Genomic DNA, 17,559 nt, shown 5'->3' with positions numbered 1-17,559 from the left:
GGACTTATCCTTGGACTTTAAAAGGACCCGCTGAAAAAGTGGCTGGGAAGTTGACAGGTAACCGGTTGTGTGATGACTGTGAAATTGAGGCCGTGGCAACATTAAACTCAGGCGTTAAATTCATTTTCAAATTGATCTGCTGAAAAACAGAACAAAAATACATAACGAGGAAAAATAAGATTATAGGATCCCAGTGCGTGCGTTTCTCCATCCTTTGATTTGTATACACTAAGTAATCAGTGGAGCTCCTTCGAAGGTAAGATGTGACGCATTTTATATGAAATTTAGATGAAACAAGTACATTTTATACCAAGATTTTAGGCTCGCTGGGCTTTTGTCCAGCTGGTTGTGACGCAGTTGCACATCTTGCTTAAACCTCGATGCTGGGGGTGGGGACTCAAACACCTCTACACATTTAAGATCGGTGTGTATTTTATTCTCAAGTCGTCGGGGATGTGTTTGTTCTGAAGGATGGAGCTGTCTGACCCTGCAGAATCTGTCCGATTCTTAGGATAGAGCGCTGCGCATTAAGGTTTCCGCTGACCAGATGTGAAGGTCCTGTTAGTTAGAACGAACAGACAGAAGGATTTAAGAAAGGGATATTGCATGGCTGTCATTTGTTTAGGATCTTTGGGATGTTTATGAAGATCGTTTCTAATCTCAATTCTCAAATAGTCCCAGTAGATCTGCAATTATAAATAAGGATGTATATATCCGGAACAGTACTGTATGTGTAATAAAAATACTCTTATTTTAATTTGTCTTTCAGTTGTTGCACTTTGAGCCAGACATGATCATGGTCCACCTGACGTCCTCCTCTGGTAGGTTCCCTTTCTCACTCTCTTCTCTTAATCTGGATTACCGTACACCTCAGCATGGGTGTCAGGGATGGAAGCTGAGGTGTACTGGCATCAAATTGGGCTGGAAAACAAATATGATGATGTTTGGACAGAAGTTTTATAAACATACACAGCACGACCAACACATTTTATAGGAGAAATTTCTTCTGGTGTTACAACTTCAGTATTATTATTGTTCATTATTGTATACTGACTATAATTTGTACATATACTAATTATAATGCTTACTTCAGCACCACACCATATTCAGTATGCCCAGTTAACCTTCGTTAACAGCTGTGCATCATTTATGCATTAATTGTAAATTCATCACCATATATTTTTTACTATATGTCAACATTTCAGAACACATTCAATCTAAAAAGTATATAGTTTAAATTGTCCAGTGCATTCACTTAAGATTATCGACCTTTGTGAATCGTGAGCTCTGAGTTTTCCTTGTTTTCCATTTGGTCTTTTTAGTTGTTACCAGGAAACATAGGGTATTACATAACAAAGGTCTTCCCGTCATGCTTTGCACTCATTAGGGGCAACCCAGAAATAGAGACCTGTTTGAAATTGACAGTGCATCTCTGGCTCTGGCTTTCTCCTCTTTTTATTAGTGACCAAGAGAGTGAATTGAGTGGTTAGATTAAAACTTGCCAGTAAAATCTTTTAGCTAGTTTAAGCTGCATGCGTGGTTCTGTAATGATGCTTAGGGTGACAAAAGTTAACCAACTGGATTATATGGGAAGCTTGGCAATTCCATGATTTCCCGATTTAATGCAGAATCTTATCTGCATTAACTGTTGTGCTTTGTTTTTCCTGTAAAAAAAGATTTAGATAGTAATTTAAATACCAAATTGCAATCTAGGCTAAAGTTCTGAATGAAAAGTAAAAAAGCATGCTGTCAAGTTAAAGTGCAAGTGATTGTTGGCTTTCTGTTGTGTCTCATACGCTGTTTTCTTTCAGATGAAGAGTCTCTTGAATTCGCCTGGCTTTGGAATCACAGGAAGTTCAGGGTGAAAAACACTTGAAGGGTTAAATATATTGAAGCTTTGCAGGTCATTATCTGTGCATATTGTCTTGGACAGCACTGTGACTTGTTTTAAAAATATATTAAAAAAAAAAAAAAAGCTCACAAAAGAGGAGGCAGATAGAAAAGAATTTATTTATTTTTTTTAATTTGTGGGGCCAGTTTTTGTTTTTTGAGGGGGAGTTTTTGGGCTGGAGAGAAGCTGTGTCAGCAGTCATTCCACGTTGCTGACTGCAATAGTGAATGTAGTCTTAATACTGCAAGCTTGTTTTTCATAAAATGCAGTTTATTTCCAATTGTTGAACTGCAGGGGCTTATATTATCAATATTAATAGTGTATACATTGCTTTGAAACAGTATTTGAAACATCCTTCTGTCTTATATTTAGGGCCCGAGCACCGAGAGTGCGAAGGCCCTATTGTATCTGCTCCGTTTCTTATTATTATTATTATTATTATTATTATTATTATTATTATTATTATTATTATTATTCACCCCAAACAAGGGCCTTTTTGAGGGCCTAAACATGCTCAAAAACTCATGAAATTTTGCACACATGCCAGGTCTGGTGAAAAATTTTGTATTTTAATGGTTTTACATATGAGCACTGGGAAATGGCTCTAGAGCGCCACCTATGCCTTGTTAAATGCAGCCCTACGACCACATCGTTTGAGCTACATGTATGAAATTTGGCACACATGTGTATCATGCCAAGACGAACAAAAAAGTCTGTGGGCCCATTGACGCAAACCCAACAGGAAGTCCGCCATTTGGAAGAGAAGGTGACAATTTGGCTCTAATTTTGCCATTTCCATGCCTCGAACTTTAACGAACTCCTCCTTGGGGTTTCATTTCATAAGCTTCAAATTTGGACAGTGTCAACTACACCCTTGTGCCATGTTAAATTGCGGAGCTTTTGAGTTTTCACAATACTATGAGGCCGTGGCGCCATGGCGAATTTCGATGACTCGCCATGAAAATCTTATTGCCTCTCATTTTGTCATACATTTTCTGACCTTGACCAAAGTGAACACATATGATAAGGCTCCACCCCTGAACATATTTCAACTGCCATATTTGACATCAAGGACAGCGCCACCTAGTGGGAACAGGAAATGTCATGTTTTACACTTTGGGGTACAGCATAGTGATGGGTGACATCTGCAGCCTCAAATTTCTCCAGGAAAGCCTTAAGGAGTTGGTCTTGGGTTACAGTGAAAACTGTGACTTTTCGCCAAAGGGTGTGACCCCAGCGGCATGGCGAACTTTGATGTCACGCCATGAAGAAACAAATGAGTATAACTCAATGAAATCCAGTCTGATCAGTACCAGACTTTACAGGCATGATGTCAGACCCGCCCTGAACAGATTGATGTGCCCATTGTCGGAAATACGGACAGCGCCACCTAGTGGCAACAGGAAATGTCATGGCTTTAATTTTGTTGTACTGATTTTCACAGGTTCATCGTGGCCACCTCAAAAGCGGTGAATATCCCCATCAGTCCCTCGTGATGCTTCAGTGCAAAAATTGTGACTTTAAACTGAACGGCGCACCCTGGTGGCAACGCGGTTCACCATGAAAGATGAAGTGGCTTTTGAGGGGCTTGGAAAGTTTATAGAGGCTTGAAATTTGGCACACACCTCCAAATGGATGAAGGCTTTGTTGTCATGTGATCATTTTCCTTGAATAGCGCAAAATGGCTCCACAGCGCCCCCTACAATATTTCAAAACATCAGCCCCTGCTCTGTGTTTCATCTATGAGTCTGACACTTGGTAAGCTTGTGTAAGATATCAAGATGTACAAAAAAGTCTCTTGGAGCAATATCCCAAATCCAACAGGAAGTCAGCCATTTTAAAATTAATGTGTAATTTTGATGACATTTTCCCCCCTTTTCAGGCCTCATACTTTGACGAACTCCTCCAAGGGATTTCATCATATTGAAGCATTCTTCAGTGTGTAGAATCTAAAGACCTTTGTGATGTTAAATTGCGAAGCTTTTTCCGTTCAGGGAAACGGGGTGGTCATGGCGGCACGTAGAGTTTCAATCACTCGCAAAAAGCAGTAATCTGCTGTCACTAAAAAAAACAATGTCCAATCTCTTCCAAAGCTCATAGGCGTGATGAGACTCCAGCTCGGAAGTGTTTGTTATGCCATTTGTACATAATGGTTAGAGCGCCACCTAGTGGAATGACTAACTAATGATGAATGAATGAGTTGAAATGTTAGCTGGTGGTTAAATGCATGAATTCCATCAATGTGACATCAGATCGGACGTGCTGGTTTTAGGTGTTGGGCGTGGCTCGACGCGCCGGGGTGCGAGGGCCCTCATAACGCTGCTTGCAGCTTTAATTTTGTTTGTATTTTCTTTGAATGCTGTCTGAGCTTTAAATTTTAAATCCTGAATAAACAGGGAATGCTAATTTAAACTTGTTTATATTTGATAAAAAAAAAGTTATTTAATTTCAAAATAAATCAGCTTTTTTTTTTTTTTACAAACTTTGACATTGTTTAATGGTTGCAGCTGAACTAAACAGTCCCAGACCTGAAAACTATAAACACTGTTAAACTTGTTCCTTATTTTAACAGACCATATTTAAAGCCCTTATAAAATGGCTTAAAGGTCTGAGTACTGACTTGCTGTTTCAAGCAAAATACAGGAAAAGATAAAGAACCATGTAATTGAATTACAACAATGAGAAACGTTATGTATAAATAGTGAATTTATACAGCATTTATATACTGCTTTCCTAGTCATCCAAACTGATAGAATCTGGTTATAAACTATTAATATTGACAATATAATGAAAAAACAAACCAACTAGGAAACTAGGTGGGTTGCAGGTTAATTTTAATGACAGAGTCCCCATTAAAGCCTGGGCTGCTGTGTTATTAATATTAATGTTAATTTAAGCTGTGTGAATGCTGCTGCCATGTCCTTGTGTAAGGTCAGTTTGTTTTGACCAGAGTTAACAGGCTAATTGATCTCTTGTTTGGTATGTGTCAACGCAGTAGGTCCAACTCACTCTCACTGTAGCCAAGGCTGTATGTAGTAGTCCCCTAAGTATCCATACTTGTTCCCCACACCAGTATTTGTGTGTGTTTGATCCATGATACAAGTTCACATTTGAGTTTTAACACTTACATTCATCCTGTTCAGATTTTGTATGCTATTGACTTATTTATTTTTCAAATACTATCTTTGATCTTAGAGGTTATTGCATGTGATTTTGGACAGCGTTTTGCTACAGTTAAACATGTGTAATATGTTTGATTCATTAGTATAAATGATAATATAACAAGCAGATAATGAGGCAGTCCTTAATGTTGCATGCGGTAGGCTGCACACACCTGACTTAATGTACAGTAACAAATGCATTGTAGTGATCTGAAAAGGGATGAATGTATCGTAAGGTTGGTCTCCAGCCAATAATCATGCATCTTGGTAAGTGCCATTTCTTTTACATAAGAGGAGGGAGTAATATTTTCCTTTAAAAAACAAAATTAAAAGACCTGCATTATGATTCCCATGATAAAGTGTGTAAATACTTCTTTTCTTTCAAGTAATAGATGGTATACTTAAGGTTTAAGATTACATTTCAGAATTGTTACATTTTTTTCTTCTTGTGCTCGAACTAAAGTTTGTCTAAATCCCAAAATATGATTAGTAAACTATACCAATTCAGACACTTGCATCAACATGCCATCTGGTGTGGTCTTCTGTCAGTAGGGCTTTAGCTTTTGTTTTTCTAAAACCTCAGCAGAGATTATTGACCTAACACAGAAAAATACTAACTGCTGTTATCGTTTGGTCTCAGGTTTCTTTCAGTGCACCAAAAAACTCTTTCTGAGTGATCGGGCCACAGAACTTCAGATCAAGGAGTTTGCGCGTAAAAATGCAGCTAATGCACTGTCAGTTGCCAACATGGTCATGGGCATGGCCTCGATTCTCAGCAGCCTTAATGGGTGAGTAAATAAAGGAGTAATGGGTTTTACTTGTCAGCTGCTGGATGGGCGGAGTTTGTAAGGAGGAATCATTATGTGAATGAGTGTGGAAATGAATGATGTTGTGCATCAATAACCAAACTTTAGTCATTAAACACAACGCAATAAAATCAATCAAAATTTCACAAAACCCAGGAATAAATCAGAAAACACAACAGAAAAAATAAAAGTAGTATTTCAGAAGCTGAGCTATAATTTAGCAAACATATAAGTGTTTTCAATTATTGTTATTATTATTATTATTATTGTGGTTTTATTGTTTGTGTTTTCAAACAACAATGTTATTAACATCCTGTGTTTAGCCCATCAAGGAAAATCATAATATTTATAACAGATTACGAGCCGCTCTAGGTTTAGTTTAAAGGCACAGTTTGCTTTCCCAAAAATGGCAATTTTCTGTATATAAAAAAAGAGACTTTTCTAACATTGTCAGAACTTTTGAACTTGCAGACATTTAACCCTTTTTACTTAATTGTTCAACCTAACAATGACTGGCTTTGTTCAGGCACCATCACGCTGCGTGTTGGCTCGTTCTGATTGGCTACCTCCTGGATTTGGCAGATGGAGCAGTTGCCAGGCAACTCAATGCATGCTCTGCACTGGGTAAGTGGAGTGTTGTGGTCAATAGCACTTACCAAAGATACACTTCCACTGTGGTGTTGGCAGGGCTTGCTGCACAATCTTTTTGTCTGAGCTTTTTTAATTTGGCCACACAAAGAGATCCAGTAAAGGGAACCTTTGCAATTGAAAACTCTTCTTATGTTTCCAACAGAAGAGTCATGAATAATTTATGCAATGTTATTTGAGATTCATCAAGTTAACTTCTTTCAAGTTATTTCTGTGCTCTAGACAAGACAAGATGAATGCATATTTAAATACTTGCATATTTACGCTTTAAGGACTATATTTGTGGCTTGTTTACAAAAGAGCCCAATGCCTCATAGTAAAAGGGAAAGTATAAATAGCTTTGACATTGCTTCCAGTCTGCAAATTCCTAATTTCTGAGATCCCAAAATAGTTTTCAGTTGCATCACAATACATTGTTGGCTGCACATTGCACATTGCAGGGGGCTTTGTGTCTCAACAAGCCTTTTCTGCATGACTTTGCAGGTCGGTGTTGTTGTGCCCCCCACGTATTTTGTCAAATGAACAATAACTTTCTGATTAAGCAGCCTAATTCCACGGGATCATGGCCCAATTGTCTATTTTATCCTGTTGCTTTGGGTTCTCGGCATATCTGAAATTGCTAAAATTGTTGACCCTGGACTGTGGAATTCCACCTCGTTCATCTGTGCCGTGGCCTGAATCACCTCATCCTCATCCGCTGAAAACATGCTATGTGCTCCTGAGGGATAAAGAGATAAGGCAGTGGAGAATGTTGTTTATAGAATGCCTGCCTGTTGGGCTGACACTGACATTTCCACTTGAGAAATTTTTGCACATTCACCGCACGGCTGTCACATGACATGGCACTGGCAAAGATCAGTGCTGAAGAGACATAATACATCTACTGTGGCTTTCACGATTAATGTGCTATGCTAATAGAAGCAGTGTGACACAAGCCTTTCTAAAGCTTATTAGTACAGCTATCAGCAGCAAACATGCCAAACCTTCCTTTTTCATGTTCAGGTGCAAAGCTAGATGATTTTGCTGATTTCACGACCTTTGGGATTGCGACGTCATTGCTCCTGAGAACATCTGATCTGCTCGACAACATCCTGTGCATGTGTTACGTCCTTTCTGTCTTTGTCCGCCTCTGTTTCTTCTCCAGTGGTAAGTTTAAAAAAATGTAGTCTTATTTAACACTGTCATTTTCAATTTAGTCTTTAATTTCAATCATCACTTTGCAAAGTAAGGACATAGTTTGTGTTGTTTTTCCTCATAGGCATCCCTTTCATGTATCGTGGCCTGCCCTGTATTTACTCGTCGGCCATCTTGGCAAGTGCCTCTTTGCTGTCGGGGGGAAACATGGCATTGCTCCGAGTCATTGCAGTTGCCATGATCCTCTTCATGATCAGCCAGAACTTTTACCCTCATGACAGAGTGCTGGAGTCGCAGGCCTGGAAGAAAGTAGTCTACGCTGGAGGTAAAGTAATTTTTAAGAATCTGAAAATCTTAACCGGAACTGCCAAAACCTATAAATGTTTTTACTGTTATTTACTTATTTATTCTTAATGAGGTTTGAGCCTCTTACTGCATGTGTTTATGAATTCTAAACTTAACCACAAGGAAACATTTATTTAACTTATCCCAGTCCAAATGTAAATTTAAATCGCTTTGTGCCAAAATTTGAATTTAAATTCATTGAAGCTGCTTTTTGGAAAAAATGTCCTGGCTGTTCCACATTCAAATGTTTTTGTGCTGTGATAAAGATGGAATGCTGGCTAATCAGTCCATTCTGCAGATCAAAGCATCTAGTAAACACCTCGATATTAATAAGAAGTGTTGGGGGAAAAAAACATTATTGAAGCCCAGATAATGAGTGCAACACCTTCATTTCGTGCAGACATTCAGTTTCTTTTTTGTGTTTTTATTCTCAGGAATCATCATGTTGTTCTGCTCTTCCTTCCCTCCTGCGTGTATGTACTACCTGCTGTGGTCTGTCTCCTACATTTTGTTCCCAACATCCCTATGGAGCAGTAAAGTGTAAAAGGGATGCTGGCACGCTTAAAAACACTCCCAAACAGGTTTACCTCAGCCCGTCCAGGTGAACCAAGGCTTACAGATTACTGCTGCGCCTTACTGCTGTGGAGGATTCAAGCTAATTCATGCATCACATGCATGCACTCTGCTTAATGTTTTTATTTTGTTTTGTTTTTTTTAGATGACACCTCTGAGGGAACCTAAAATCAGTAAGAATGATTAGCAAGGCATTTTATGTTACTGGTGAGGATTAACCTTCATCCTGTCATCTATTAAACCCCCTTCTTCAGTATTAATCCAATCTTGGTCAGTATTGGGAGCACATGGCAGCAAGCACATCTACAGTATGATTCTAAATATTATTTTAAAAAATATATATATTTCCAATATTTTCTTACTTCTAACTTGTTGTGGTTTATCGCAAATGACTTAATAATATTTATTTCATAGTGTTGAGTGTAGTTAAAGAAATGGCTACTGAAATAGTAACAATTATGTAGGTATGTGCTCTAATCCATGAATCAAAAGTAATAACTCATTGAGATTCAGAATTTCATGCCCTCTCTGCATCTATACTTTAAAACAAAGTCATTTTAATTCATCCAGTAGACCCATTTTGATTGAAATTATATTTTTTAACGTTTGTTTTTTGGATTGAGATCATTACCGTTTACGGAGAGGTCTTAAATCCAGTGATAAAGGAAAATATAATTATTTAATATGATTGTAGTGTCCTTCACAATTTTGATTTGCTGTTTGAATATATGTTTTAAATAACTTACTGACCAGTACTCTTGTAAGTTAGGGGCTTTTATTTAAGCTTCAAGACTATATGATGCAATAGATTCCCTTATTTCATCAATGTGTGATTATTTTTTTATTGGGTTATTATATGCATTTGCCTCTGTTTTAAGAGGCATTATGGTTTAAATAGTAAGTAAATCCACACTGGACTGTAATGATGTGATGAATTAGTGATGTCACAACAGGTGTCTTTAGAACATCTTATGTGGCATAAGGAGTCAAGTTGAAATACTAAATCCCCAGCAGTTTTCTGCCTCATGTAGTTTGAATTTACCCTTAGAGAGGCTTCCAAACCTTTCCTGCCATCTAGTGGGTAAAATTACTGCACGTTCTGCTTCAACTTAAAGGTAAGATAATGTCAGAGTCAGTGCTGAGTTTGATCACAAGCATAGTGCAGCAGACATTAAACCCGAAGAGGCTGGTGGAGGAAATAATGTGTGTGATGATATTGGCCAGTATATATCTGATCTGAGACAAATCACTTGTTTTGTAGATCTTATTTAGTAAGAACGCATTTTTGAAATCTCTCATTGTGTTTCACAGTGGGTGTTAGTGCCTCTCTGCATTGTGAGTAACAAATGATTATGATTGTTAGGTTTTTCTCTGCATGTATTATTGTAAGGTCTACCTTACAATATAAAGGCGACTGTTGTTGTGATTTGTATAAATAAAATTGAATTGAAATGAGAAGATTATATAGTTTTGTACCAATTTGTTCAGAAGCCCGATGAAATGTGAGCACAGAGTAACAGTTGAATGTGTCTGTTTTCAGGCCTAAAGATAGCAGGGCGGGCAACAAATCATAATTTACACAAATTATGATTTGTTGCCCGCCCTTTAAAAAACCATCATCCTTGAGCTCACACTCAGAGGTGTATGAAATCACTCGCAGTTTAGGTTCAGTGATTTTAGTTACTTTAATCAGTCTTCTGTAAGCCACAGCTTTTTGGAACTTAAGTTATCCCTATTATTCTGCCTTAAAGAGCTATTTGAAGCAATGATAATCAAGTGGAGCACAATTTTACAACACAAGATCTTTGTTAAGAAATAAAAAAACAAAAACAAATGTAATGTCTTCTGATTCAGTTATGATTTAAAATCACTGTAGTTCATTCTCGACATGGTTTACGATAACCAGTGTTACGATTAAAATCGACAGTGAACTGAGCGCAGATGTACTTGTCATTTATTGGTGGATTCAGCTTTTCTGTTTGGGTGTTTCTGGTTTTGAAACTGTAAAGTCACAGTAATTAATGTCTGCATGCCAAGAGCATTATAGATACAAAAACTGTACTTTGCCCAAAGATAGTGGAAAAGTTCTCAAGTATTACTAAAATCTGTGCTTTTAGATCTGTACAATTTGACCACAAGGCTGTATTAATAAAAAAAATAATACTTGGAATTATTGTCTTGATTCATTATATTTTTACTGAACTGGAAATGTTAGAACTCCTGTAGTCACTTTTACCATGTCGGATTGCTATCAACGTCTCAACTAAACCCATACATGGTTATTAATAAATTGTGATTGATCTCTAATGTGAATGTTACTGACATATTTACCATACACTCACTGGACAATTTACCCTTTTGCCTTCAGAGTTCTTAATGACATAGATTCAGCAAGGTGCCGGAAACATTCCTCAGAGATTCTGGTCAATATTGATATGATGGCATCACACAGTTGCTGCAGATTTTCTGGCTGCACATGTATGATGCTAGTCTTCTGGGCCATCACGTCCCCAAAGGTGTTCTACTGGTTTTAGAGTTAGTGGCCACTGGGGGCCACTAGAATACAGAGAACTCATTGTCAAGTTCAAAAACAACATTTTTGAGATGACTTGAAGTTTTCAGCATTGCAGGCATTAGGAGACAAGCACAATGTAGTCATAGAGGGATTGACATGGTTAGCAACAATACTCAGGTGGCCTTTAAATGATGCTCAGCTGGTACTAAGGAGCCAAAAGTGTTTCAAGAAAATACGCCCGACACCATTACATCACCAGCAGGCTATCGAGGTGATACAAGACAGGATGGATCCACACTTTAGAGGTTTTTTTTTTTACTAACTTCTGACCCTACCATTTAAATTTTGTAGCAAAATCTGACACTTATCAAACAGGCAACAGTTTTCCATCTTTTGTTGTACACTTTTGGAGAGACTGTGTGAAATGTAGCCTCAGTTTCCTGAGCTGACAGGAGTGGCACCTGGTGTGATCTTCTGCTGCTACAGCTCATTCACTCCAGGGTTTGGTGTATTGTGCCTTCACAGCATACCTTGGCTGTGCTAGTTTATTTGAGTTACTGCTGTTTTCTTATCATCTCAAAGCAACCTGTCCTCTGGCCTTTGTCATCAGTAAGGCATTTTCACCCCCACTGGGTATCTTTATTTTTCTAGTAAAATAGTAAAATCCTAGTAAAACACTCAAACCAGCTCATCTGGCAATCATATCATGTTTAAAGTCAAAATGTGATAGTTTCTTGTGATTCTTCTTCTGGTCTGAATTTCAGAAAGACTTTTCACTATTTCTTATATACCTACATTTAATGAGTTGCTACCATGTGATTAGCTGATTCAATAACTGCATCAACCAGCACCTGTTGTTGTGCCCCCAACAACAAGTATACCCGAGAAAGTGGCGGATGAGCGTAGGTCTATTCGATCAGTCCTGCCATTCTCTTATATTCAGTTATGTCAATGACCTCAGAAATACAAATCGGTGTTGTATCAGCAATGTGCAGCGAGGACTCAAACAGCTTGATGATGGCTGAAAATGCTGGTCGCTCTTTGAAGCTCCACATCCAACAGTACTTCATCAGGTCATACCTAAATACATATGGAGACATTTAGAATTCATCTGCGTTTCATCTGTTTCACAAGCAAATCAGTATCACTGTCATGGCTGCTTATCATATGAAGCTAACCAATCACAATCCTGGATAGCCTGTCACAAAGACTTTTAAAGTTAGAGGTAAACACTGAGCAAACACTGAGTGAATTAGTGAGCTTTAGAGGTGCTGGTTCTTAGACAAGCCTGATAGCTTCTTGCAGCAGTTTTATATTAAACATGAAAAGACGAGTGTCAATCTTGTCATCTGAATTATTATCAAATCTGCAAACTGCATCTTTAACTCATCCTCATTGCAGGGACTTTAAATCTTAATGCAGTTTTTGTGAGTTTGAACTGACTTTGACTTTGACTATACTGTACTTAATGCATGTATTTATATATATATATATATATATATATATATATATATATATATATATATATATATATATATACACACTCCATACAGATTTGTTCATACGTCCCTGTCTATTGCTTGCTTTTAGGTGAATTACACGTACAAAAGTCCACCGCAGTTCTTTGGTCTCTTCATTCGATAAGACGCCTGCAGCTTTGGAAGCACTGTTGAAGGCTTCAGCTCAGGGTATGGAGGGGATCCTGAGGTATGGGAAAAAAGCATTTTTTATTAGCTCTGTAATGTTGTTAATGGTTTGATTGTAGTAATTAGTAGATTTGGATTAAGATAAGATAGAAATGTACTATAAAACTTTGGCAGATAAGATGACAGTACTTTACCTAAAGTGATCAGTTCATATAGTAGGATTCCAAATGACCACCTGGTGTGCGGGGAGAACAAAACAAAACACTGTGACTCATAGAAACATGATTTTTAAAGCATGTAATGCACATACAAGAGCAAAGACAAAAAATGTGAATAATAAAAAATATATATCGTGTGTCTTTGTTTTGTTTCCTTAGCCATAACTCTGCCCTTACACGTCGCTTCTGTCGATACTGAGCAGCATCATAATCCGCTCTGGAGCCTGCCATTTCAATGGCACCTTTGCTGCCCTTTGTCTAATTGCTGAATCCATTTTGCGTCCTTCAAATGCCACGCCCAGGCCAGATACTCGAGCCGAGAGGCCTGGGCCAATTAAGATGTTTCTGGCAGCAACATCACCATGCACCAGCCTGTGCTCTGACATCAGGTAATCCTGGAGGAGGATCCAATTACAGCTAAACATGTCAATCTTTTTGTTGCAACAGTTATTCAAGATTCAAGATAAACAACACTTTCCAGCATCTTGGGGGGAAGAAATGGCAGAATGTCATCTGCTGTAGGGCGTGACATCTAAAATGAACTCGTTTTATTCCAGTTGTGTGTTGGGAATAATTGGTCTAAAAAAAGTGACTCACCAGGCCAGCTGCAATCTGTTTTGCCACCAGAAACACTGACCTCTCAGAGAAGTTTTGCGAGGGATCTGCAGTGCTTAAATTGTTCTGGAGTTAAAAATAAGTCTTTGTCATTGCAATACATTGAATAATTGAAGATTGCCTTTGCCACTGAATAGGTAGAAGGTTTGGATCACTTACATTTCTAAGTGTCCAGAGGAAGTGAAGGAGATTCCCTGGGTTGTAGGCATCTAAAACCAGGTACATGGGTAGACGTTTGGTGTGACAGTGCAGCATCTGCACCACATTTTCATGTTTACACACTGAAGCACAGAAGAGGAGCCACTCAACAAATTCTTTAGCTTCAGGCTTGCCAGAGGCATCTGTATGGAATTAAATTAATAGAATAAAAACTGGACAAGCTTAACTCCAGTGATGACCCTTGCTTTATATCAGATTTATACAGTACCTCGAAGGCACTTAACCACCACGACAGAAGAGGCTCCACCTTTCTTCTTCAGCAGACCTTTACAAATGGGGCCATAGCAACCAGTCTGCCAAAACTCTAGTCCCTCAAGAACACACTCTTCTGGGATTTCCCAGGGATCTAAAGCTGCCGGGACCTTTGGAGGACCTACAGAAGCTGTAGACAGGGATACAATCTGCTGGCCTGATACAAGGGCAAATATAAGTAAATAAGCACTTGGCATTACTATGAGACACTCAAACAGAAATATGTTAGATTTTTAAAGGATTTCACGCTGTTTTAATGAATTGACATATAGTTATTGCAGCTCCTACCATTTTTAAAATGAGGTGAAGTCCTGTGTCGTCGTTCTTTATTTTTACATAGAGTATAAAAAATGAGAGCCACCACTAACACCGTGCTCAGAGCCAACAGGGAAGGGATTATAATGAGGGCAAGTGTGCCTGATGACTCTTCATCTACAAAACAAGTTAAAGAAGCAGGTTCAGAACATTTCAAAGTACACGCTGTTGCTTTCACCATTTCACAATTACTTTTTCACACAGGGGCAGGTCGTTTGTCATAGCTTTTTCCCCCTTGAGAAATTACACCATCATCTAAAAACTGCATTTTGTATTTACCCCGGTAATCTTTGTCTTTGTGACAAACATGCAACAAACTAAGAAATCAGGAAGGGGTCAAATGCTCTAGCTGTCGTGTATACAAAGCAAATGAACTTCCAGCTAATAGCAATGCAATCATTATCATGTTTAAAACTTACAGGATGGACAGAGAGAGGTGTCATTGCTACATTTTGTGTCCACGTCCATTAGGAGCAGGTCGCATTTCTCAAATGTGGGAGAATCTGCAGACCGTATCAACAAAAGCAATTCAAGGGTTGCCAGTCGAGAATTTTATTCCGGTGTTGAGTAAAACTAATTAACTTTGAAGTCATTTGAAAATGAAAAAAACAAAAAAACAAAAAACGAGCAACGTTAAAAATTAGTCTTCCTACCTGACACCAGAGGCTCTATTGTGCGGGTGAACAAACATTTACAGACCTTATAATATAAAAATTAACAGCAGTGGGGGAAAAAGAGAAAAGAAATCATAATAACACAGCTGTTATCAGCGGCTTTTCAGAATACAGGCTCGGCACTGTGAGGGCGCTGACCGGAGAGTGGCGCTGGAAAGTTGACTGACTGTTAATTATTAGCAAAGCAACAGAAACGATAACATTAACAGGAGTCATGCTCACACTTAATGCAACCAAAACAGGTTAGTCACTAAACTGTGATGAACACACACACACATCTCACAAGAAATGTGTCTCTGCTTCATCAGACAAAATATGAAAGACAAAGTAGATAACAGGTACGGGCGTTAAGAAAAAGGGGTAAACCAGGTAAAAAAAAATTAAATTAGTGAGCTTAAATAAAATGTATATTTAAATGCGCTAACGCCGATGTTTATTTACTACATTCATATATAATTAATCGCATCGGATGTGTAAGATTAGTTAAAATCTAATAGTTTTACAAGTGAATGTTGCCAGCTGGCGCTTTGGATGACATGCCAGCCTCAGTCTGTTGGCAACCACAAGAGGGCAGACTTGCACAAAAAATCAACAACCACTACTACAATTAACCGACACACAACCTTCCTAGTTCCAGATCTCCAAACGCATTTCACGGACCTAAAGCAACCATGTAAAATTCAGGAATCACTCAGAAGCTGTTGCACTTTGCAATAGGAATACAAAGAAATTTGGAGAAAAAAATCCAAACCGCAGACCAAAGGTCATACACAGAGATAGGTTACCCATCTCTGGCTATCTGCAAGCATGTTCTACGTGAAAATACGCGTCCCCAAGGGGGAACTCCGCCTTGCAACGGACTGAAAACACTCACAGAACTCCCACCCTTTGCCATTCACCATTGGCGTAATATACGCGCTTTGGGAACGCCTCCCACATCTCCGATTGGACAGAACTGCCTGCCGTCATAAAAGCAACACGGAAAACGATTAAAAAAAGTTATGGAGCGAAGCCTAATCGGATCACGTCTGTTGCATGCTGCTGCATAGTTTTCAGAATAAAAAAAATCAGCTGTGCTTCTGGAAAAAACAGGAGAGAGCGCATAGCGCGCGACGAGGCGCAACGAGCAGAGTTTCGGTGTTTTGAAAGGATCAGATAACCGATAACCGCTGAGTTCGGGGGAGGACCAGGTGTGTTTTCCCGTTTCTAAGGACTGCCTTGTTGATGTCACCATGGAGGAGTGCTGGCGAGTAGGACAGGTGCGCAGGGTGAAGTTGCCTCAGTGGGTTCGCATGAGGAACTGTCAGTGACAGAGGACTTTTTCAGCAGCTGATGAACCTCGTATAAACCCATTTTTTTTCACGTTTTCCTGTATTTTATTTTATTTTATTTTTTAAATAAACTATTTCCGTCAGTGTTGTCAAATGTGCTGGCGTTTCCTGAAGTCCAGAGTGGGATATATGCTATTTTTCCCACGCTTTTCTGACAGGCACTGGTGCGCGCAAACTGCTGGACTCGCCGGTTCCGTCCTGCTCTGTAACACATATCGGGGTGTAACAGTGCGGGGGAAGCTACTGTTGGTTATTAACCGCACATTGCTGTGAACTGGGGTGTGGGATCGAGACGCCCCAGCATCAGAATCAGCACTTTCCGCTTCAATGCGACACTGACGCAGCTGGTCTCACATTCCAGTCGCGGACAGGTGATGCTCGGATAAGTCAATGGAAGGATATTTGATTCTCAGGAGCAGCTGAGCAAAAAACAACAAGCAAACAAACAAACAAAAAGCCAAGAGTTGTTTTCCTCGAGATGGAATACACCACAAGGCAGCAGCATCATTAACTTCTCTAATCGGCAATGATTTTTCCGTGCGTCATTGCGTCTTAGGTTTTGAAGCGGTTGTTGCTTTGAAGGACAATCGTTCTTGGACTTCCCTATAGGTTTTCAACATCTACCAACAATGTCCAAGACACTGAAAAAGAAGAAGCACTGGTCAAGTAAAGTGCAGGAGTGCACCGTCTCGTGGGGAGGTTCCGGGGAGCTGGTCACTGTAGCGGAGGTGCGAGGTGGCGCTGAGCTGGGAGAGTTCCCCTATCTTGGACACATAGTGTCGGAGGCGTTGGTGTGTCACGCCGGGAGGCTTCCCAGCATTGGGGACGTTCTGCTGGAGGTTAATGGCACTCCCGTGAGCGGACTCACAAACCGAGACACGCTGGCTGTCATCCGCCACTTTCGGGAGCCAGTCCGCCTGAAGACTGTGAAACCAGGTGTGTGTCCAATGTTATTTTAAATCACTATGACATCCTTACATACGAAAATAAACCTGACACGTGTTTTTTAAAATAATTCCCCCCTGAAAATGAGAACCTGAAAATAAGAACTGTGGACTGGTGTGACTGAGATGAGGAGGTAGCCTGTGTTAAAGTGTGTGCGTGTGTGCGTTTGGTTTATATTTGGAAGCAGACTTGCAGGTCAGCCTTGTATTTTCAGTTGGCCTAAGCATATCTAAATTGTCAATCAGCATACTTCACATTCTTTCATTCATTC

At 39.2% G+C, this 17,559-nt stretch overlaps 3 protein-coding genes across 13 annotated transcripts in view; 2 read left to right on the top strand and 1 right to left on the bottom strand.

Moving 5' to 3' along the window:
- On the top strand, positions 1–10,122 carry tmem269 (transmembrane protein 269). 8 transcript variants are annotated; one of them, XM_004560386.2, is made up of 8 exons: positions 37–57; positions 770–821; positions 1,812–1,903; positions 5,693–5,840; positions 6,385–6,482; positions 7,509–7,652; positions 7,765–7,965; positions 8,420–10,122. In XM_004560386.2, the coding sequence occupies exons 4-8, from the start codon at positions 5,800–5,802 to the stop codon at positions 8,527–8,529; spliced, it is 594 nt and encodes a 197-aa protein (XP_004560443.1). In that variant the 5' UTR covers positions 37–57; positions 770–821; positions 1,812–1,903; positions 5,693–5,799; the 3' UTR covers positions 8,530–10,122. The 8 variants fall into 8 exon arrangements, with proteins under 8 accessions (XP_004560436.1, XP_004560439.1, XP_004560443.1 ...); XM_076878183.1 differs by lacking the exon at positions 37–57 and adding an exon at positions 64–256 and having other exon boundaries at positions 1,812–1,861; XM_004560384.4 differs by lacking the exon at positions 37–57 and adding an exon at positions 64–256.
- Positions 10,123–10,218: 96 nt separating this feature from the next.
- On the bottom strand, positions 10,219–15,227 carry si:ch73-206d17.1 (tyrosine-protein kinase STYK1). 2 transcript variants are annotated; one of them, XM_012921613.4, is made up of 10 exons: positions 14,992–15,227; positions 14,758–14,841; positions 14,312–14,455; positions 13,980–14,153; positions 13,712–13,893; positions 13,535–13,618; positions 13,115–13,332; positions 12,914–12,954; positions 12,679–12,775; positions 10,219–12,153 (listed from the first exon to the last, which is right to left on the bottom strand). In XM_012921613.4, exons 2-10 carry the CDS (start codon positions 14,804–14,806, stop codon positions 11,982–11,984), a joined length of 1,161 nt encoding a protein of 386 aa, XP_012777067.1. In that variant the 5' UTR covers positions 14,807–14,841; positions 14,992–15,227; the 3' UTR covers positions 10,219–11,981. The 2 variants fall into 2 exon arrangements, with proteins under 2 accessions (XP_012777067.1, XP_012777066.1); XM_012921612.5 differs by having other exon boundaries at positions 13,980–14,180; positions 14,992–15,212.
- Positions 15,228–15,963: 736 nt separating this feature from the next.
- Positions 15,964–17,559, top strand: part of magi3a (membrane associated guanylate kinase, WW and PDZ domain containing 3a) — a 108,347-nt gene continuing 106,751 nt past the window's right edge. For 2 of the 3 annotated variants that reach the window (XM_012921615.2, XM_012921616.2), the window contains exon 1: positions 15,964–17,279. In XM_012921615.2, the coding sequence (XP_012777069.1) occupies positions 16,973–17,279 (307 nt within the window). In that variant the 5' untranslated portion in view covers positions 15,964–16,972. The remainder of the gene's footprint in view (positions 17,280–17,559) is intronic. The other variant, XM_004560387.2, reaches the window with a different exon arrangement.

This window comes from Maylandia zebra, linkage group LG20 (genome assembly GCF_041146795.1).
Source record: "Maylandia zebra isolate NMK-2024a linkage group LG20, Mzebra_GT3a, whole genome shotgun sequence".
NCBI classification, from domain to species: Eukaryota; Metazoa; Chordata; class Actinopteri; order Cichliformes; family Cichlidae; genus Maylandia; species Maylandia zebra.
The sequence above is the reverse complement of the archived record's forward strand: the minus strand, read 5'-3'. Positions and strand labels throughout refer to the sequence as shown.